At 43.4% G+C, this 23,852-nt stretch overlaps 1 protein-coding gene across 1 annotated transcript in view; it reads left to right on the forward strand.

Annotated features, from left to right (window-relative positions):
• The first annotated feature begins 2,939 nt into the window (after nt 1–2,939).
• Nucleotides 2,940–23,852, forward strand: part of CD247 (CD247 molecule) — a 47,801-nt gene continuing 26,888 nt past the window's right edge. Inside the window, exon 1 of the mRNA XM_033146777.1 lies at nt 2,940–3,245. Within this exon, the coding sequence (XP_033002668.1) occupies nt 3,188–3,245 (58 nt within the window). The 5' untranslated portion in view covers nt 2,940–3,187. The remainder of the gene's footprint in view (nt 3,246–23,852) is intronic.

A 23,852-nucleotide genomic window follows, 5' to 3' on the forward strand; every position in this document is an offset into this window, starting at 1 on the left:
AAATTGCAATTGTGGGACGAATGGACTTTTCAAGAAGCAGCTGCAATCTCCTTAGGAAGAAAATTTTGCCTTTGTTCATTTACTAGAGGGGTTCAAATTGGGCGGGTAATGCCAGCCTGTTTTCCCTGTGATGTGGATTTCCCCCCCCCCCTCCTAACTTGGTACTGATGCTTCGCTAGGGGCAGTTTAAAATGTACATATATTTAAATGAATTTCCATGCAAATGAGCAATGACAGCTTTCCCCACCGCCCCCACAAGAGGTGGTAACATTATTTGCACATGTTAATTAATTTAAATGCTTGCACATTTTTTTAAAAAAGCATTGCATAGAATAGATGCTGAACTACAAAACCAAAGTAAAGTGATGGGGGTTGGGTGGGCAGTTCTGGCCAATGCAAGTCAGTGTCGGCCCAGGACAGTTTGCTGTTTGCACTGTCTTCAAGGGCCAACTTAAAAAGATAAAAAAATCTGCCACCTTTCTGACACCTAGTTATGCCTTTATTTTTCCCACTCCTGCCCCACTCCTTTTGCATAGTAGGGCTAGCCCTGGTTTGTCTGGCTTGTTGTAAAATCCTGGTTTTTATTTTATTGTACCATTATGCATTTCCCCCCTGCATCTTGTAGAAGTAGTGCTTGTTTTCAAAGTTATGAAGGGCACAGAATCTACCATGAGGGCTTTGACCACAATCCAAACCAGAGCTCTGTGTGCTACATAATTTGAAATTGGTGGGCTTAAGGGCGCGAAACTGCAGGTTTGAACGTGCCCACTGTCTACACCTCACTTAAAAATATCTTGAAAGTGCATTGGGTTTTGTATTGGGTAAGCCTGTAGACAAAAATATATTCTCAGAAAATCAAGCATAGTTGCTTCCTTACCGCTCTGAGGCTTGTCATCTGAGGCTATTGTTGTTCACCAGTACTGCTGATCAAGGGGAACTTCTAATTTATGTATATTCAAGCGAATTAACATAACTGATTGGTTGCGTGTGTCTTTTCCTCCCTATTAACAGCTGCACAAAGCACACAGCTAGTCTAATTTAGCACAGCACCTAAATTGGCATTTTACATTGGTTAAGAATATAAGCTATATGCTGGAGATCCCTGGTTTGAAATCTCATGAACTGAACCAAACAATTACATTCTGCCCCAGCCTCCTATCTGAATTCCCAGGATAATAGTCCCTTGCAGGGCTTTTGTTAGAATTCCATGGAGAGGGTGTATTTGAGTACTGAAGAGCTGCATTATAGTTTCTACTATTAATAACGGGTAAGGCAGTGATGTGACTTCAGGTAGGAACTAAATAGATTCAAGCAACTGAACAAGTTCACACAACCTCTTTGTTCCATTTGGACTGAAACCCTAAACACGCATACTGGTGAGTACGGTAGGACTGACTTCTGAGTAAATAGGAATAGGTAAAGGGACCCCTGACCATTAGGTCCAGTCGCGGACGACTCTGGGGTTGTGGCACTCATCTCGCTTTACTGGCCGAGGGAGCCGACGTACAGCTTCTGGGTCATGTGGCCAGCATGACTAAGCTGCTTCTGGCGAACCAGAGCAGCACACGGAAACACCGTTTACATTCCTGCCAGAGCGGTATCTATTTATCTACTTGCACTTTGTGCTTTCGAACAACTCACCCCATTGCAGGGATTCGAACCGCCGACCTTCTGATAGGCAAGCCCTAGGCTCTACTGAACAACTATTGCAAAGAATCAGTGGTGAGGTCTGGGGATCCTGGAGGAAAGGTCAGAGGTTGGCATGGTTGGGCCCCTGCTGAGGCCTGGGATCCCACTGCTGAGTGCCTGTTGGCCCTGCTGCCACACCTGTTCACCATTGCTGCCTGCTCATCTACCATCTAGTAAGTGTGTGGCGACATCAGCAATAATAAGAGCAGCTGCTCCTGTGTATTTGTTCACCAGCTTCACCCTGGCAAGCAAAAAGGCAATGGGCAGCAATGGCGGGGAAGAGGAGGATGGCCACTAAGTCTCAGTGTCTGTCTGTCTGTCTGTCTGTCTGTCTGTCTGTCTGTCTGTCTGTCTGTCTGTCTCTCTCTCTCTCTCTCTCTCTCTCTCTCTCTCTCTCTCTCTCTCTCTCACACACACACACACACACACACACACACCCCATAGGAAGCAACAATTAACACCCCATACCTTGGGCTGTGGCTGTTATTAGTGACTGGAAGTGGAGCAAGGCAAGGGATGCACTGTAGGTTAGTGGTGAGGCATCTGCTTTACATGCAGACAACCCCAGTTTCAATCCCTGGCACCTCCAGGTAGAGACGGGAGTGTCCCTGCTTCAAACCCAGGAGAGCCCACTGCCAGTCTGTGTAGACAATGCTGAGCTAGATGGATCAGTGATCTGACTCTGTATACAGCAACTTCCTATGTTTATATGATGGGAGATGAGGAGCAGTATGTCTTCCAGGAACCCTGAGGCTCAACACCCTCCCTCCCTTTGCTGGTAGCTGCAAAGGACTGCAATCCCATCTGGATTTCATTATTAGTTTAGGCATTAAAGGCTGGTTAACTACTTTTAAGACCCACCTGTGCTAGCCTTTCTCAATGGGGAATTGCGTGGGGGGAGGATGGTAGCTCAGTGACAGAGCATCTTAATTAAAGCGTGTCCTAGGTTTAATTCCCAACAACTCAAGGTAGGGTTGGGAGAGTCCCCTGCCTGAAATCCAGGAAGGCTACTGCCAGTTGGTGTAGACAGACCTGAGGTTGATGGACCAGTGAGTCTGACTTGGTACAAGGCAGCTTCCTTTGTTCCTAAACCAGGAACATAGTCAACACCTTCACCCATTTTTAAAAGCAGACACAGCATCTATACAAATCCTCTTGTAAAGTGAGTAAATTAATGTCTTTAATGAGATGGCTTTACCCGTTGAGTTGCTGTCAGCTGCTTTAAAAAAATAATCTCATACTAAAAAAGAAAAGAAAAAACTCTAACAAAGTTCTAAAAACTCTCAAGCTTTCTGTTTGTGGAGCAAAAGGAGGTGTGTGTTTCAACTAGATTGCCAGCATGTGGACTCCGAAAGATCTTATGAGCTTTGCACTTCCTGTGGAGGCAGGGAGAAGAACAAAGCCAGTGAAGGTGCCTTTTCTTTTCCTTCTCTCCACTATCTGCTAAATTGTAGCCTCCAGCCTCCCCCCCTGCCCTGCGACCTTGGGGGGGAGTAAGATGAAGTGTAAAGGAATCCTCCTCGCCGCCATCCTGCAGGCATGGACCCCAATTACAGGTAAGGCCAGCTTTTCATATTTTGGTAGGAAACTCCTTTGAAACTCAGTTCTAAATGGAGGCAAGATGATGCCGCTGTTGAATGTGATGCTCCCCTTGTACCAGGAGGGGAGTCTCTGTTTCAGCTTCTGCTGTATGTGCACCCTCTTGGTTACAGCTAGCTATGCTCTAGTGGGGAAACTGCAGCCCCATAATTAGTTTTAAAAGTACTGTACACCATAAATTGGCGCTTTGTAGGCTGGTGAGGAGCACGGGTGGCACAAAAGATAATGAACCATATCCGGAGGTGTAAGCTACACTCTGTGGCCTGTTGGTGTTTGCATGCAGAGGTGGGCAGGAAAGAGTATCTCTGGAATTACTGACCACCTGCTAGTTCCTCCTTTGCCCCTGCAATCATCCGTAGTAGAGTTCTGTTCCTCATGATGGCCAGGCCACAAAGCATCCCAATTATCCTCTGGATGAGAACCATTGCTGCCGTTCTTGAAACTTGGTTAAGCGAAGAGCTCTTGGATTCTAAGTTGTTAGGACTTCTAAAGAAGCACATCTTGCTCCCATGGTGGGGGAATCCTTCTCCAAAAGAAGATGGCAATGGTCAATCTCTGTTGAGTGCAGAAAATAATTGATTCAGACATTGAAGGGAAATAAGGGAGCAGCAATGGTGTGTTTGAATATAACAGCTTCTTCTATGATTGGACTAAGATGCTATGCACATTTACTTTATCCTTAACATAGTGGGGCTTGCTTCTGCGTAAGTAAGATTGAAACCATGCTGTATGCTTTCATCTTATCCAACTGTTTCTATGTCTGGGATGGAAATCCAGCAAACATTTCACATATTTAGCACCTCTGTGACTGCAATCTTGCGTGCTCTTAACCTGAGCCTAAGCGTCATTGATCACAGTGGGACTTGCATGTCTGATTAAACAAGCATACACAAGCTATACAAATGGGCACAGATGTATGTCCTAATTCTATGTTAAAAGAAATCTGAAAACTGGTTTGTGTTTCAATATCGGTTTCCAAAATATTAGTTTGCTTCAGTTATACTTCTATGGTTTTCTGAGTGATAGTTAGAAACTTTCTTTCAAAGAAAGCACCCAAAGCTGTTTATTCTTCTGCTTTTCTGCTCAAGATAAATTCCCAGCAACAGTAAAATGTAAAATAAGTTGGAAATATTAAAGGTAATTCTAAGTTTAGCACTGGAAGGTTCTACTAGATTTTGTGATAAAACTTGCATTAATTGGCCGTCTTTCAATACCCCTATACAATTAATAGCATAATAAGGACTTTAGTTACACTAAGCCTAGTCTGATGCTTGATTTGCATGTGAAATATTATAATAGCTATTAGCTATGAAATAGTGTTCTCGAAGCTACTAACATGAGTTTGGCCAAACTGCGAGAGGCAGTGAAGGATAGGCGTGCCTGGCGTGCTCTGGTCCATGGGGTCACGAAGAGTCGGACACGACTGAACGACTGAACAACAACAACATGAAATAGCACATATTAGGAGACCCATATTAGGCTACGGCACAATACCTACTTTGTAAATTCTTTTCTTTCTCCTTACGTATACTTCAAATATTGATAAAATAATCAAAAATGAACTGGTTGAACCCACTCAGCTTTATGTGGGAGCTGATTGCATTCCTAATGGCATTCCTATACAGTATAATGTGGTTGAGATATTTGGTATAGAGAGCCGTGAAGCACCCAGAGCTTTTAGAAAGCTTTTGAGGGAAATGGAGCTTATTCACCAGGCTCTAGGTAGAGGTTATTCCTAAGCTAGATCTTTATATATTTTAATTTGTATTTATACACACACTCACACAGAGAGCTAATACGATATTACAGCTGTGTAATTTTGTTTAAAGTATCTTCCCTGATTGGATACAGCAGCTTCCACAAATAACTTAAGAGCTTTGTTTCCGTCTTTGCCAAAGGTGCCCTCCCCCCTCCCCCAATGTAGGAAAGAGGTTGGGGGGGGGAGGTCTGTGCACAGACACACTCCATATTTCCATCCAGCGCTCTCTCAATCCATTCAGTCAAGTTATGTGAACTTCTGTACTAAGGCAACTCAGCTGAATGGATTGGGAAGTCTGGATACCATACAGGCCTGATATCCCTTAAAAGTAGCTTGTCATTCTGCTTACACACACTTATATGGGGATGCTGAAAGGAGGAAAGCTTTGAACTCTATGGGGATCTCCTGACTCCTGCCATGTGGGCACTGTACTTGCACAGGGATAGAGGATACCCATCATGTGTATGGACATCAGAGGGAAATAAACTACAAATATCCCTGATACAAGAAGTTATTTTCTTCAGTCTTTTCTAGTTTCACTATTATTTATTTAAACACAGTGTGATACAATAACATATTAATATAAACATAACTTTCAAGAGAAAATGGTTTCCAGAATCTGTAGTATCAATATCATAACATCCATTTAGTCTAGGGTTCATGTCCGATAGTCCTTGACTAAAAGAAAAAGAAAAAGAAATATAGCTACAAGGGCAAAATGAAGGGCACGTCTCCCAATAAATAATGCAAAATGAATGATATTTTGTCTGGTTAGAAAATTTCAATATATATATATTCTTAATAACTACTGGGTCTCATGGTACATCATTTACTAGCCAATACATTTACTAGCAGGTGGCTTATCAATATATTTGGCACACTCGTCATCAAAGCAATTTGGTAATATTGCTATTTGGACCTCAAGAAGGGAACTTTCTGTTTTAAAGGTATGTTACATCAGAAATGTTTCAGTGGTCAGAGACCATCTAGTAAAATTTTTGCACCTTACTCCTGGGCACACTTTAAATTTGTCTAAGTATTGACACCATTCTTACTGCTAACCAGTCCAATTTATTGTCAATTATTACCAATGAATCTATTAGTATAGGGAAATAAATTGTAGCCGGTTTTTCTTTTTCAAACATGGCCATAAAGATGAAAGACCATTAAAAATAAGACCTTGGAAACAGTCCACTGGTTAAAAGCTAAACAGGTAGGAGCCAAGGGAGAAGTGATATGCCAACAAGACTATATCCATTTATCTCTGTGCATGAAGTTTGGTGATTTTTTTAAAAAGTTCATTTTGAGATAAAAACTTTGGAAACATAGAAACAGGTAACTTTGGAAACATAGAAACAGTTTCTGATCAAAAGAGAAAGCAAGTTAAGGAGTGAAAACTATGCCATGTTGAAATGCATGGCTATGATGAATGATTTGAGCGTACATTTCACTAATGCAGTTTCAGGCGCATGAACTTGATAATCCTATATGGTTATCCACCACAAGGAGGAAGAACTATTCTTCTAAGGATTTTTAATTTTCTCTATCAAGGTGTTAAGCAGAATCCGTCTGTTTGTTGATTGAAAACACATCTACATATAGCATTGTTTGTATAAACGATGCATAGACCTATAATGGACCTTCATTCATTGGTAAGTCCGACTAGCTCCACTGCTGGAGGTGGTATGACTCTGAATACCAGTCACTGGGCATCACAAGTGGGGAGAGTGCTGTTGCACTCAGGTCCTGTTTGCGGGCTTCCCATAGGGATCTGGTTGATCACTGTGAAAACAAGATGCTGGACTAGATGGGCCTTTTTGGCCTTATCCAGCCGGGCTCTTACGTTCTCAGTGATTTTAATTTCTTGGTGTTGATAGAACACATAGCAGTTTTCATTATCATAGCAAGTTGCTAGGGTCCACATACTTTTTGAGTTGCCTGGTAGCTGGGCTCTTCTAGATGGTGTGATGAGTTAGTAGTTCCCAATTCAATTCCTTTGTAACACAAGATACACAGGAAAGCCATACATGCCACCTGTAGCTCATGTAGGCAAGTCCAACACCAGTAAACAACATGCCCACAACAACTGCTGCCACCATCACTATTAGGACTTGTTTTCCACCCTGTGTTCTTTGAAGATGTGTCCTTTGAAGACATGCAAGTTTGCCAGCATAGCTGTCACAGCCACCTGCATTTAATGCCACTGTTTTTGAAAAACTGACTGCGGAAGGCAGCTTTGCGTTCTTGTGTTTTAGATTACACTGAAACAAATGCATCAACGTCCTTCAAGCATTCTGAGTTAGTACAAGATGCCCCCAGATTGCAATGTTTAAATATATACTTTTTAACCAAGAACAATAATCTGAAAATGTCAGTATCTGGTAATGAGAGTAGAAAAATGACCTTGATTTATATGAAGTTTAGTCTCATTTCGCTTTCCTGAAAGGCGATTAGAAAAATTGTGTGAAAAGAAATACGTTCTTGCTCTTGGCTAGTATATGGTTAAATCAAAATTAGGGGCCTGTCTTTGTGAATATTGCCTTGTTCCCAGAAACCACCCTCTAGTTTGGGCTGGGAGGGTCTTAAAAGGATTCAAACCTACTTGCGAATGGTTTCTGTGGCTAAGACAATTGAGTCAACAGTTTTGGTCCTGCCAGCACAGCACAGCTGCCTTATCAACAAGAATGTTTGCTCCCTTCCACATACCAATATGGACAAAACTTTGCAGCCCAGATACTTCAGCTATAGAGTTATTGTCTCCTCTCTAATTTAGAATGAAGGCGAAGCTATGCACTCAGTGACATAAATATATCACAGTGCCACATAACTCGTAACATTTCTTATGCAATTCGCAAATGGCTGGCGCTACTCAGGGATGACAGAATTCCAAGGAGGAAAAAACCTTGTTTTTCAAGGAACGCTGTGAATCCCTCCCCCAACAAAAAAGTTCCCCTTTTGTTTTGAGAATGTATGTGGCCAAAAATGCCTCACACTCCAAGCCAAGGTAGTCCCTCTTTATTATGTTTAATAATAATAATTCATTAATATCCTTCAAAAATGAAATTCAAATTAGGATTATTATATAGGGATTATCCAAGATTAAACAGAATCAACTTGTTCATTGTGTGTGGAGGACACTGATAGTGTATTGGTCTTGAACACTCTGTAACCCACCAACCCTGCCAATAATGAGAGATGTTGTATACATACATAAGTGGGGGACCCGTAAATGTTCTCGGGGGCTTGTGATTAGTGTGCCAGTTGTTAAAATTCCCCCAATTCCCCCTCCTCTTACAATTCTTTTGGTTTGCAAAGGGACAAACTGGAAAGAAGTATGGCTGACGTTGAAATTGGGTGTGTATCATCTGAGCCCACTCCCTCCCCCTGCATTGGCTTCCCTTTCTAATAGATGACGGTGAGCTTTGTGCTGCTGGGAGATTCCAGGGGGTTTGAATCAGCAGCGGGAGGGGATTTTGATCCCCCCCTCCATACTTTTTGTCTGCCCTGCTTGACCCCATTGTTTGGTGCCTTCCAAGTCCATGTGCTGATACCCTACATTTCAAATAGATATATAGATTAAACCATACACACCACCCCTCTCTCCACTTCCATTTAATATCTTCTTTCACTTTCCTTCCAGGTATGCGTGTGAGGATTTTGATTATATTACTAGCCTCTAGAGAATCAAGATAGCTCTTGGCTGACATTTAGCATAAATTAAGCAGTCATTTCTTCTTCCATACAGCTTAACCTCTGTAATACTGTGAGACTTGTCACAAGCCATGGGACTAAATATGCTAATGCAGATAATCAATACTATGCTTATTGTTTTGGAAATGTTTATCAGTTCTGCTTTCCAATTATCAGATGTTCTCCATTGATCATCGTCCATTCCCTGTTTGTATATATGAATGCTGACAGGAAAATCTGAAGGAGACTTTAATATTTATAGCCATTTTGCACCTTTTTATGCACAGTGATTTCATTAATTCATAACAGGCTGTGAACTGGGACGTTGATGCATCTGACAACAAGAAGCAAATTGGGTAGCTTCCATTAATGGTTTAGCAGCTAAACTTCTATGTTTTTTCTGTTTATCAGCATAATCTAGCAAACGTGTTCCATTCAGACATTGATAAATCCCTAAGGAATGAAGCAACATGTTGTTTTCCTTGGTGTTATCCAGGCTAGAAAATGGATCAAATAGATAAAAATTAACAACGTATGCCACATTAAAAGCAGGACAAAACTCAATTTCTATTTGTGTGCCTTAATATTTAATATTTCTAGCACATATTCTTTACTTATGTTTAGAGCGACACAGCAGAAGTGGACAGCGATGTGTATTTTATAAAGAAAATAAAATGGATTTTGCTTAGGAAGAGCTGTATGTGTGTGGACATGCATTTTTTGACATTATTTAAATGAATTTTGTAATTGAAAATTATGTTAGGAATTCATAATTCCCCCCTACAGTAGTAACTTTGGATCTTTCTCAAGTAGAAGGCCAGTTGTTGTTTTTTTAAAATCCGTTAAAACATCATATTTTGGTTTGCATCCTTTTGGTGGTGTTGCCTTTGGAATCCCCCCCCCCCGTAATAGGATGTAAGTATTTAAGAGGAAGTTCAATCACAGTTCAAGGGTTGTGCTGTTTACACATTACCTAGTGTGTTGCCTTTGTGTTACTTGTGTGTCCCTTTGGGAACATATGACATGGAAGAAGCCCGCATGATGGGCTGCCTCCACACCATGCATGCACTGTATGGAGGCACTCCATGTAACACAGTGTGCTGTGTAAGCACACAGCATGGCTGTTCCATGTGGGCAGAAGCTTTATACATTTGCAGAGTGGGAGAAATGGTGGCTTTCCAAGAACCCAGCAAGGAATCTGAAATGTGGTCTGAAAGAAGTAAGCAGTCTGAAAATAGCTCTCTTGCTATTTTGAAGTGCAAAAACAAAGGGATCTTGCTGTTTACCAGTACAATGTGCCAGAAAGGCCGAAATATAAAGAGAGAAAAAAATATTGTGTGGGAGCTCTATAAATCAGCAATGCTATCTATCTATCTATCTATCTATCTATCTATCTATCTATCTATCTATCTATCTATCTATCTATCTATCTATCTCTATCTATCTATTCCTCCTTTCCTCCTGAAGAAGCCCAGGTGGAATTAAAATTTAATGGAATTCCAACAGTGTTTTTCAAGGCACTGAATCTGGAACTCTGCATACTGTTTCTCAGGTGCTCCAAACTCTGTTATGAATTCAGGTTGTTGTGCGGTACCATTAGTGGTGGTTGGTGGGCAGAAGGCTGAAAGGCCCAAGTAGTTGCAGCCAGAGCCAAAAGAGGGTGAGGAAGCTGACAGGCAATGCTGCCACTTACTGGGCAGGGTGTAAGTAATCAGGAAGGCAGACGGAGGTGTCTAAGGGAAAACTCAGGTTGGTGGGGCAGGGTCTACCTAATGGACCAGCCTCCAGTGCGTGCTGTAAAGATTAACAGTGCATCTGATGAAGTGGACTGTGGTCAGTGAAAGCATCATAAATGTATTGTTGTTTAAGGTGCCAGAATTCTTTTTGCTGTTTATGATCTTGAGCTGCCATGTATAGGATTTACGCTGCTACGATTTGCAGTTAGGTCCCCCTGAAATCAATGGGACAAAATTTATCTATTTCTCCCAGTGTGGGAGTCTGGAAAGTAAAAATGTCAGAAAGATCTGATCTGTGCACATTGCAGGGGTGTAGTGATTTATGTCGCTGAAATGGCATTACCAACACCAACACCACAATCATGTGATATGAGCGCTGAGTTCCTAAACCAGGAGTATGGACCATCTGAAACATTGGGACATACTTTTGAGTAAAGATGCACAATACTGCACTGTACGTCTTTTTAAAAAAAAAAAACATTTCAGAACTTAAAATTTTAAATACTTTTGCTCCAGAATTGAATCTCTGCAGATAGCTAGCCAGCCCAGGGTCTACTGTGTTGGAAATAGCTGCTACTCCTAGAAGCTTATATACTGTATATTTTAAAGGCACTTCAAGGAACTGAAGAGTTGAGTTTACAATAAAATGCTAAGTGGATCATCAGGCTGACTTAGTTCAAGCCAGTTTTATTCTTTGAAACACCTGGAAAAGAAGCGGAGTACCACTGAAATGCCACCTTAAGAAGGTGCAGCCAGTATAAAAACTATGCTGGAAGATACTAGACAATAAAACGGGTGAGGAACCTCCAGAATGGGGCCATGTTTGTAAGAACTCGATCTTTCAGCGGGGCAGCCCCCTCTGGAACTCCCTCAGCTTTGCTGTACCCTTTCTGACACCTGCTAAAAGCGTACCTACAAAGATATTCAGCAATCTGTACCTTCATCTTATTTAAGATCTGTTGAGTTTTGAGGAATAGTTAATAGAGTTGCTCTAATTCGCTTCGATTTGATCACATTCATTCTGTCATTGCAGAAAACAGGTCAGTGATAATATAGATAGTGCCTCTAAATACCGGTAGTATGAAAAGTCTGCCCAGTTAATTAATGGGATTTATGCAGACTGGCATGTTTTCTTCTTCAATTGGATTTAAATGGGTCAGCCAACAGCATAAGGCAGCCACCTCCTAAACAAAGTTAAAATGTTTGTAGCAGAAAGATGCATATAATCACAGCATAAGCTTTCATAGACTAGCACCATCTTCATCAAAAGTATATGCAGCAACAGACTAAGATGTTAACCCCTCTGGAAGATAGTTGTAACAATGCATAATTCTAGATAATTATGTTTTGTGCTTGCAAAAACATTGCCAAAGTATTAATCACATTATTATAATTTTGGTCTTTTAGTCATCTGTACTTGATTTTTCAAATTTATATTTCTAAGTAATTTGTGCTTTGGGTTGTGGGTTTATTTGTTTTTTTTTTTTGCTCTTTCCTTATGTTTACTTTAAAATCTTTTAGAATGAACAGATCACAAGTACACTTGAATCAGCAGATTATAGGAGAAGAGGGAATCCTCAAGTGCATTAAAGGAGGCTGTAGGGAATATCCAGAAAGTGGATCATGACCTGTTTTTGTTTCAGGAATTTAATGGAACTAATAGGGTTCTATGTTGAGGCAGAAGGGGAAAGAAGCCAACACTTACAAATGTTCCTTCTAACAGTTAGATGGAAGCCTGAAAAGATGGGCTGGTGGTGAACTGGTTTGTAGTGAAATACTAGTGCCTCTTGAGCCTGGTTGAGAATATAACAGATACGCAAAACACAGAGAAGTAGCAGGGTTGAATGAATTTTCTCCATCCCTCCTGCAACCTTTCAGAATGGAGGTTAAAGCTCTGCATGTGTGTGAAGCAGACCTGGCTGCCTGGTGTTCCTTGTAGAGCTGGCTTACCTGGCTGCCTGGTGTTCCTTGTAGAGCTGGCATGTACGACAGATAATCCATTAAGTCAAAGGCTGGTTTAGACTGGGGAACTGGAGTGATCGTTCTGCACTTCTAGGCATAGCCATAGGAGTTCAGAGATATCTTACCATTGATTGATTCATATTTAAAAATTATCCTGTTCTTCTTGTGCCCATGTACCAGCCAGGGCAGCCACCATCTCCAGCACAGGGACACAGCTTTCTCAACCAAGTTTCTTTCTCACATTATATGGAGAACAAGCATGGGGAAGCTGTGCCCCCCCATATTGTTGGACTGAAGTATCCACCCACCTCACCCCACATGGCAAATAGGAGGTGTAGCCCCACAACACCAGGTGGGCCAGAAGTCCCCCATCCCTGACCTAAAGTTTCATCAAGGTAGAGTCTAAAGGACAATGGCAGTCATGCATACCTGTAAAACACAACGCACAGTGTGGGCTCCCTAGACACACCAAGTCAGAGTAAATGAGTGTCATGCCACTGCTTGTGAAAACTAAGGGCATGACTGTGAGATACCATGTAGTGCTTTATAAGAATCAAATACTTTTTAAAATAGAAATGGGTGCAGACACTTGTGCCTTGGCCTTTTTTTGCTTTCATTTAAGCTTAACTGCAGTTCTTAGAACCAGCCACTTCTCTGAACGTGAGACAGTAAATGAAGCAGGAAGTTCTTGCTCTTTGTGCAGAGTAAGTGTGAATTCAAACTTGTGTTGCCTTTTTCTTTTCTTTTTAAAATAAATCAAGTTACCTGTATATGGCACAAATGCCTTGGCAGTAATTGAAGCCCTGCAAGGAAGGGATATTCTAACTGGAGCTTGTATTATCAAGCCTAGTGATCACTGGTGAATCTTATTCAGCGTATCAGAAAGAAGAGATCCTGTTTTCAGAGTGTGTTCAGTGCATCATTCCAATAATAATAATAATAAATATATTTATTAGAGTGTAATTTATTGTATATTAATTTCCACCTGTCATCTGCTTGTTGGTACAGCCTGTAAAAGCCCCCCCCCTTTGTAAAAGCCTATTTTTTGTCTTTATTTAGTTCCCCATGTCATAATTATTATGAAGTGTGGAAAAAATGACCCAAGATCACCTGTGGCATGTGTTGTGTGTTACAGGGGAAAAGAATTGTAACCAAGAATGTGAATTGTTTTTCACTCAGTACTTTGTTTACTGAGATGGCTTAGACCCAGGTCTCTGGCTACTTTCCCCAAGACTCAGTGGAAAGTGTTGGTGCCAGTAATCTATTTCACAGAAAATGGATGACAAAATGCATTGTCATTTCAAGTTAACCCGCCCACACTTATCTGGTTAATCCAAGGTTAACCCATCTATTACGCCCATTTGGTCTGCCCAGGGAAGCTTGTTGTCTTAATCTCGTGTAATAACTGCTGTGGAGTGAAGTTGGGACTGACAGCACCTGCTGGTAGAAGTGACAGCTTCATTCTGCCAACCTGGAAATCTGGGGGGGGGGGGGGCGGTGAGCAAAACAAGTGGAGATGGGAATGCTAGGAGTTCTGCTCCTCATGCCTGAGTGTTTTTATTTAGAACAGTCAATATCACAGGGGTTTCACCCTACCGTACTGCCTCTTTTACCTTTTCCTTAATATATCCCCTTTGCTTCCCTTGTGCAATTGATGCTGACACCAAGTCTTTAATTAAATTTGCTGAAATTAAAATATACATTAAAATGCCAGTAAATATTATAAATAATGGAGGAAAAAGAGAGCTTGTTAAACTGGATTCCAATATTTTGAATTAACAGTATGTAATTCTGCTCCTATGTAACAGTATTAGACTCCTGTTATCTCTTCTAGTCTAATAGCGTGTGTTTTTTATTATAAGACATGGGTTAACCAGGGTATTTCCATCCTGGTACTTATTTAGCCATTCTGTTCTACTTGGTATAATATTTTTGCTGAGGTCAGGTCTTTTTCGTCCTCCAGATTCTTCCTCATGTTCTTTGTTGTGTTTCTGTACTTTGATTTCTCTGTAGCAAGCAGTTAAGATCGCAGACTCATTAAGGCGCTAGTCTTCTGCACACTTACTTGCATGCAAGCCCCATGGGACTCCTTTTTGGGTAAATATGCATTGGAGTACACTAAGTGGCCTTTAGTCAAGCTACTTACTATTTTAAGAACATAAGAGTCCTGCTGGATCAAATCAGTGTCAAGCATCCTGCTTCTCAGTGACCAACCAGATGTCTCCAGGAAGTCCATGAGCAAGGCTTGATGGCCATAGCTGCCTTCTCATTTTCCCTAGGAATTGGTACTCATCCCCCCCACCTGAGCTTTCATGACTCTGTCAAAGGAATTAGTTTCTGTATGTGCTTTCTTAAGCAATGATGTCATATTCCTGCTAATTTTTCCTCTGGGGTATATTAAAGAGGCCTATGTTTCTCATGTTGTTTGTGACTTGAGGATGCCATCATCATATCTGATTTTCCATACTGACATGTTGAGTTAGACATGCCTTGGCCTTTGTTGCATGACCAACTGAGATATGGCCATGTTCTACCTCCACAGATGGAGGCAGTGTGCCTCTGAATGCCTGTTGCTGGGCATCGCAAATGGCAGTGTTGTTGCACTTGGTTCCTCCTTTGGGGTTTCCCGCAATCATCTGGTTGGCCACTGTGAGAACAGGATGTTGAACAACATGGTCCATTGGCTCTTCTTGGGTTCTTTTGGCTGCCCATCAGCCAATTGTTATGGTTTCCGTGTATTTACAGGATAGGTGTGTCTGAAGAATTTATTAGGAGATTTACATAGTTTGATTAACCTGAGCAACATCTAAAATATTTGGGTAGTTGAAAGAAGAACTATTTGCACAAAGCTATATTTACAATCACACAGCTCTCAGGATGGCAGTCAATATGAATAAAAGTGGTATTTTAGTTATCAGAGGATTTGCTTATCCTTTTGATCAAAATAGATGGCATGGTGCCAGGTACGAACATCGTGTGAGAATCTCCAAATGTGCTTCACATGTTTCACACATATAGGTGGCTGTTTGATGTGGCAGGCCGGTGGCAGGCTCTTCTCTCCTCCACACACCTACATGCCTTCCTTTACAGGGTTCGAAAAGAACCCAGCACCTACAACAGTGAATAGAGGGCTCTGTTCACAAATTTGGGAGTCCCCAACATGTAAGGAGAGTCCTCTGTACAATAACAGTTGTTTCAAAGAACACATGCATTTGTGGGTTGAACCCTGGCCCCTGCCATTGCAATGTTGCACCCTCCCCACACACTTTCATTGAACATGTGAAGAGATAAAGTGGATAAGAAAAAAAGAATTGATCAATGGAACCATTTCAAAGGGAGTGGCAGGGATACAAATTTAGGCTGTCTGTTCTTTTTAAAGGTTAAATAAACCCTTTGCGTAGTATATTTTTGTGAAAAAAGATGGTGGGACTGTACATGCTCTTTGTTGCATGTAGAACAGCTTATATAGCAGGGATGGGGAACCTGTGGCCTGCCAGATGTTGGACCACAACTCCCCTCATTCATGGCCATTGGCCATGCTGTTTGGGAATGATGGCATTTCAAGAACACCTGGAGATGTTCCCTATCTCTGTTACAAAAATAGTAGTTGGTTCTGCTCTTTCTCTCTTCCTATAGGGACAGACTCAGTTTCCATTCCAGTGCAATTGATCCTTTGCCAAAATTGACAGCACAGTATTCATCTTACTGTCCACTGTGGTGAAAATACATACCTTGCATAGTTCATTACATAAATTATGCTGTCAGTATAATATTCCCCCCATTCATTTTAGTGCAAAAGAAACACAGTCAACTGGCTGACTGACCGAACCCAAAGGGTGCTCATCAATGGCTCCTCTTCATCCTGGAGAGAAGTGAATAGTGGGGTGCCACAGGGTTCTGTCTTGGGCCCAGTCTTATTCAACATCTTTATCAATGACTTGGATGATGGGCTTGAGGGCATCCTGATCAAGTTTGCAGATGACACCAAATTGGGAGGGGTGGCTAATACCCCAGAGGACTGGATCACACTTCAAAATGACCTTAACAGATTGGAGAACTGGGCCAAAGCAAACAAGACTAAACAGATCATTAGATGAGCAGGGAGGGGGCATTTGCTCCCCCTCTGCAGCTGATTTGCCCTGAGAGGGTAAGTGTGTGTGTGTGTATGTGTGTGTGTGTTTGAGAGTGGGGTGGCCACAACCATTTCTTGCATGCACCCCCTGCCCCAATGGTTGGCCAAAGGAGAGCTTGGCCCTCAGACCAAGAACTATTAGCCATCTCTGTTTTATAGGTTGCCGTATCTGCATTAAAAATGAACCAACTCTTTTCCTTCTTTACTTTTAGTAAGAGGTTAAACTGTGGTTAAGTAGTTACTCAGAGGGGGGTCTTCCTTCCCGGTCGTCTTCACTTCTGGTGTGACTGGGAGAAGGCAAGGGGCGGGGGCAAGAGTAAATCTCCCTTGCGTGTACGCATGTTACAGGCCTTATTAACTTCTGTTCACTTTCTTGAACTTCATGAAAGTCATGATTGAACATCAGTGCTGCGGTGCTTGAAAAGAATTAAAAGAGAGAGAAAATCACCCCTGCTGAGTGCTCCAGGTGCTGCCTGGCAAACAGAAGAAAGCTGTAACATATGTGATTCTCCAGATCAGGCCTCACCAAGTACAGGCCTGTGCCCCATTCTTGTTCGTAACAACACCAGGGTTCTTAGCAGCTCTTGGAACCAGGCCTTCTAATGATTTCCTCACTGATGCCCCATTTTCAGCCGGGTGCAATTTATGCTTATCAAAGAGAGAAAATGGGAAAGCTTTTTCCTGTATTCTAAAAAAGATGAAAAGGAGACAGGGAGGAGGAGAAAATGGTGGTGAAGAGGGAAGCAAGAGAATAAAGGCTGGTTAGAGAAATCAATTAAGCTGTAAAAGGTTAGGCTACTTGCCGAGGCAGGCAAGATGGGGAGAAAGCGAGAAAAGGATAAAAAAGCCCAGTTAGTAGATCACAAGAGTGGCAAAGAATTAGATTAAGGGGGAGAAAACATAGAAAAGGTTGCTTGGTAAGAGACCTTCATGTTGTGTTCCCTTCACATTCAATTCTTTAGAAGCAAAAGCACAAATTGGGGGTAAAAGTACAAGTTGGATATGGCTTTAATCATGTCATTTGAGGCAATGGGAGAATTTGCCTTCCTGGATCTCTTCCATGAACAAAAAAGTAATAATTCCAATACACTTTAGGCAGATTTGCTAGAAATCTGGGAAGCTGTGTGCATAAACAGCTTTTTCACCCGAGGTAAGCCATACACACCAAGCTAAGATAAAGCTTTGAACAATCCCTATTAGAAATGAATGTAAAGTGTGAAGTCTCCAGATTAATAGCTTGGACGGAAACAAATAATATCTCCTAATAATGGACAGAAAGGCATAGTACATCAGAAGCCTGGCATGATAAGAGGTTGTTGTTGTTCAGTCGTGTCCGACTCTTCGTGACCCCATGGACCAGAGCATGCCAGGCACCCCTATCCTCCACTGCCTCCCGCAGTTTGGCCAAACTCATGCCAGTCACTTCAAGAACACTGTCCAACCATCTCATCCTCTGCTGTCCCCTTCTCCTTGTGCCCTCCATCTTTCCCAACACCAGGGTCTTTTCCAGGGAGTCTTCTCTTCTCCTGAAGAGGAAAGAGCTATAATTCTCCATGTGAGAGGTAGCAACTATTTAAATATAAAGAGATATAAGCCTGATGGTTTTTTCATGCCCTTCAAATCTTTGCTGTGCAATTTGATGTGTATTTATTCAGTAGCAAGTTGTCCCAGCTACATTGGGACTTACTCCCAGGTGTGTACATGGTCTTATATGTCGGAATACGTTTCACGGATCCGCCATGGATTCATATTTATTTGGTTATTTTATGAGTTTTTCGAGGTCTACTTTTGGTATAACTGCGCGTAAAAGCGAAAGTGAAAGCATGAATGAATAGTGTGGTTCACTTACGAGATTAATCCGCCTTTATTTTATAGTTCCGGTCATGTTCAAAGTTGTTAATGAGCGTTAAACTTGCTTCCCGCCCTTTTGGAGGGCAGCAACAGTGATTTTATTGGTTAAGGCATTATTGATGATGTCACGTTTGTTCCCTAATAAAAGGCAGAGGCACCCCGCTTAGGCACGTTCATGTTCAGTTTGGGTTAGGCACGTTCTTCTTACGTTCTTCTTATGTTCTTTTAGTTGGGTTTTAGTTGAAGTCAAGTTTAGTTTAAGGGACTAGGAGCGGGCTGGATGGGTTGGATGGGTTTTTCTTTAGTTAGAGTTAGATCGCGGAAGATCATTCGGTTTTAGTTTTAGATAGGTTCTTTTAGGTTAGCCTAGGGTTAGGCCCGCGGAAGATATTTCGGTTTTAGTTTATTTAGTTAGCCTCGCGGAAGATTGGGCGCGCAGGGACTTTAAGCTTAGGAGAACTTAGCTTAGGGGACGAGCCTATGCGGGTTCTGCCGAAGCCACTAAAGATACAACCGGTGTCTGTCTTCCTTTGGGGTTAAAGGGGGGAGTAAAGTAAAATTTTTAATTTCTTTAAACTGGTCCGTCTATTCAGAGTCAGGGTATATATTTTATTTCACGAGGCAACCGTTCATTAAAGAAGGCAATTAGGAACTCACACTTCATCGGAGTCGTCAATTGGCTTACTCAACATCCTTCAGACTGTGAGACTTGGCCGGCGACCGTGCTCAAAAGCACGCGGAACGCTGGCCGCTTTCCCCGCAACTGGTACCTCGTGCATAACCAGTCCAAGGCCGTGCACGAGGAGCTCCAGCACCCAAACCCCGACAAGTGGTGCCCCGTGTGAGGCAAAGCGCAGTCGAAAATCGCTTCCACGAAGACTCCGGTTAAAGGCAACATATCGGAAGTGGCTCGGAAACAGACATTGAGAGGTGAGGTATAACGGCCCGGTTTATCCAGGATTTCGCTGCAGTAGCGCGAATCCACCGCTTGCCCAAAGTAGTGTAAATAGAAGTTGCGCGCGTGTATTTTGCCCCAAGGGGTCCCCGGGTAGAGCGGCAAGGAGTTTAGTGTAAGCCTACGGGCAGGGTAAGGTCTTCCCTAAAGCCTACGGGTGGGAAGGGTTCTGGCAAAAGCCTACGGGTGCCAGGGTTTTCGGTCAAAGCCTACGGGTAGGGCCGGTATCTCCCGAAAAAAGCCTACGGGTGGGAGGGAAAGGTTTTCTGGCAAAAGCCTACGGGTGCCAGGGTTTTCGGTCAAAGCCTACGGGTAGGGCCGGTATCTCCCGAAAAAAGCCTACGGGTGGGAGGGAAAGGTTTTCTGGCTAAAGCCTACGGGTGCCAGGTTTTTCGGTTAAAGCCTACGGGTAGGACCGGTGTCCCCTAGTAGAAGCCTACGGGTGGGGGAGGAAAAGTTTTGGAAAAGTGTTAAAAAATGGGCTCCTCACTCTCAACTGCTCAAGTTAAATTTTGTGAAGATTTATTGTACCTTTTGAAAAGAAATGGTCACCCTGTCTCTGAATCAGAAGTAGAGCTTTTAGTTAAAACTATTGGGGAAGTTTGCCCTTGGGTCCCTAGGGAGGGAACGAAAGATCTAGCTTCATGGGAAAGGATCGGGTTAGAATTTATGGCCAACCCGAAAATCGGAATTCCTGTACAATTAGTATGGAGCAAAGTAAGAAACTGCTTTCAACAAATCGCTCCAAGAAATGTTTTGCTTAATGGAACAGTGAATTTGGGAAATACTGCTTTTAATAGTGCCCCTGTGCTGCCGCTTGCGGTTGTGCCATTTTCGGCCCCCTCGCAGCAGCCAGTTCAGGCCCCGTTGTCGTACACGCACTCGCCCTTGTCCAATTTGTCATTGCCAGATTCATTGCCGCCTGTGCCGGTGCAGCAGACGCCGTCGGCCTTTCAAGCCCCGCCGCGGACTGCCCCACCGCCAGTCGCTCAGCAGTCATCGCAGGCCTTTTACCAGCCAGCGATCTCAAGTCAGCAGCAGCCGCGGACCTCGCTCCAAGCAACGGTCCCGCTTCCTCCATCGCAAGCCGCGCTTTTGCCAGCGATCCAGCAGCAGCAGCAGCAAGCAGCCTTTTTGCCAGCAAACCCTGCTGCCCTGCAGGCCGCGCTCAAGCCAGCAGCTCCAGTTTTGCAGCAAGCTGATTTCCAATCAACAGCAATCCAAGCTTCAATGCAAGCAGCACAACAGCAATTTACCAACCCTTCAGCACCTCCGATGCCAATGCAGATTCCAAGACAAGAACAAAGCCAAACAATGATGATCCAGATGCCAGGACTTGCAGTACAGAGCCAACAACCTTATGCTCCAACTTCAAGTCAGCCATCTTGTCTTCATCCAACTTCAAGTCAGCCATCTTGTCTTCATAGTCAGCCATCTTCAAGGCACCCAGATGTCAAAGACTCTTTGGCACCATCTAGTGGCTCACCATTTGGAAAGCATCAAGAAGATTTAAACTCACTGATGCCACCTACAGATCCAACAGCAATGCAACCCATCTGCAGAACCCAAGCTTTGGAAGCAGCTTTGGGACAAATAGACTTTAGTGCTGATCCAATGCACATCTTTCCAGTGATTTGTGCCAATGGAGGACAACCTGCAAGATATCAAGCCATCCCTTTTGAAACACTACGTGAACTGCGAAAAGCCATACGCGAAAATGGACTTCAAGCTCCTTACACTAGAAGTTTACTTGAAGGACTGTCCACTAGTAGACTTCTGCCATCTGATTGGAAGTTGATTCTTCGCACCTTCCTGTCGCCTACAGATGCTCTTCTGTGCCTGCAAGAGTGGAAAGAAGTAGCAGCCAGACGTGCAACGCCACTCGCCACAGAAGATATGCTCACAGGATCAGGACATTACTCCAACCTCAATCAACAGCTAGCCATACCCGATGCTGCACTCGTCACCATAGCAGACATCGTAGTCAAAGCTTGGCGCAGATTACCCAATCGCACAGATGCCAGCTCAGTATCAGGATTCGCTGCAGTTAGGCAAGGTCCAAAAGAGCCTTATGGGGACTTCGTGGATCGCCTGATTGTTGCAGTGGAACGCCAAATAGAAGATCGTCATGCCAGAAACATGCTGACAAAACAACTCGCCTTTGAAAATGCCAATGATGATTGCAAGAATGCCCTAACAGCAGTTGCAGCTCGCCCAGGTGCCACATTGACTGAGATGCTACGCGTCTGCCAGAATGTTGGTACCCACTCCTACAAAGCACAACTCTTGGCAGCTGCGGTACAGATGCCAAGTCAAGACAGCTCTACGCCAGTCAAGAAGTGCTATGGGTGTGGAGGCGATGGGCATTTCCGGTCGCAGTGCACAACAACGCCAAGGCCTTCTGCCAAGCCACCAGAGAGATGTCCCATCTGTCAAAAAGGATTTCATTGGGCGAATGATTGTCGCTTGAATCCACAAAACACATCACCTACCTCATCTCCAGTTCAGGGAAACGGTTCTGCGGGCCGCGCCCCGGCCCCGGTAAAACAATAGGGTGCAAGTTCAAGAACATCATGAAGGTCAACCATCCCAGAAAGGTGAACAACGCTACTCCTTATCCAGGTCATCAGGAAAAAGGAGTGATCCAGAGAGATATCTACTCTTCAGATGTCCAGAGAAAAGATGTGACCTCATCAAACATTCAGGTTCCAGAGGTTTCATCATCTGCCTTACCTATTCAAAGGGTTCCAGTAGAGAACATAGCATTCAGTTCACCTTCTGCTAACCGCCCTTCAGTTCCTGCTGATGTCACCCCCGCTTCACAGCAAGCAATCACAGTCAAGTCTCTGATCGCAGAATTGCCTTCAACGTTGAGAAGACATCCTACTGAAGTCAACCTTGCAACACCTGAGCTTTATTCACCTTCAAATCAAGGTCAGCCTATCGTTGAAGAACATTTGCCCTTGGTGAAACAGCAGTGTTCAAGTTGCAACCCAGCTGATGATCACTTTCCATGTGGCCAAAGAATACAAGTGAGTGAGCCAGCTCCCTCTTGTGGAAGTTTAAACATCACTCCAGTTAACAATGTCCACACCTTTGTATCACCTCCAGCTTTTAAGCTCAGCCCGCCACAACCAAGCAATTATCATGAACAACAACTTCGATTGCCTTGTGTCAAAGAAGAAGTTCCATCCTGCCAGTTTGATGCACAACTGACTGAGTGCCAGCAGGTTCAACAGCATCAGCAACTTTTACTAACAGAAGAACCCCAAGTGTGCCAACTCAACGCCAAGCAGCTTCAGAGTTGCCAACTTCAGCAGTGCAAAAAGCCCGAAGCCAAAAAGATGTCTTCAGACACTGCCAACGAAGAACAAGAAGCTTCTTCTGTCCCAGGTATACCACTCTTTTTAACAGAGGACTGTTACTTTTCAAATCCATGGTTTGCTCAGCAATTGCCAACATCCATTCGTGGTCCATTCCCAGACACTTCGATTTGCCTTATCCTGCCTAGGATGGATCGCCTCCCTGCCACAGTCACACTGACTGCAGGCCTAGTTCGAATCACAGATTCATCGCAGTTGCTGATTCCAGGATTTTCAACTGTTCCCTGTGTCCTAACAAAAGGTTTGGAAATTGCCAGACTCTATTTGCTTACTTCCACACCTACAGCTCCTGTAGACTCTTTGCCTCCTCAGGCAGCAATGGCGCTAATCAAGATTACAGAAGAACGCCCTCATCTCGTCTTAGAAATGGGTGGACGAAAGATCAAGGGTCTTCTTGATACAGGCGCAGATGTCACAGTGATCGCCAGAAAGGATTGGCCTGACCAGTGGGCAACGACTGTCACCCAGGAAGTCTTCGGAGTCGGAGGTTTCGAACCCGCCCACCAGAGCGTGCATCCGATTACCTTCCAGTCAGACTCAGGCTCCATGGTGCAGCTCCGTCCACTTGTTATGGATGTGCCTATCACCCTTTGGGGTAGAGACTTATTGTCTAAAGCAAGAACTGTTGTCCATACGCATTTTTGATGTGGGCCTTTGCATCAGCGCCAGTACATGCTCTTCCACTCACATGGAAGGAAGGACCCCCTGTATGGGTCGACCAATGGGCGCTGACGTCAGAAAAGCTCGCTGCAGCAGAGGCCCTAATCAAAGAGCTGCTACACCAGGATCGTGTGCAACCCTCTAATAGCCCTTGGAACACCCCAATCTTCGTCATCAAAAAGAAAAGTGGAAAATGGCGTTTGCTTCAAGACCTAAGAAAGATCAACGAGAGAATTGTTCCAATGGGTCCCCTTCAATGTGGACTTCCTAACCCTAACCTCATTCCTAGAAACCATCAGCTTGCAATCATCGACCTCAAAGATTGTTTCTTTACTATCCCACTGGCACCTGCAGATCAAGAAAAGTTCGCTTTCACTCTACCTGTGTTCAATAACACCAGACCAGCCTCCAGATACTCTTGGAAGGTACTCCCTCA

This window comes from Lacerta agilis, chromosome 4 (assembly GCF_009819535.1).
Source record: "Lacerta agilis isolate rLacAgi1 chromosome 4, rLacAgi1.pri, whole genome shotgun sequence".
NCBI classification, from domain to species: Eukaryota; Metazoa; Chordata; class Lepidosauria; order Squamata; family Lacertidae; genus Lacerta; species Lacerta agilis.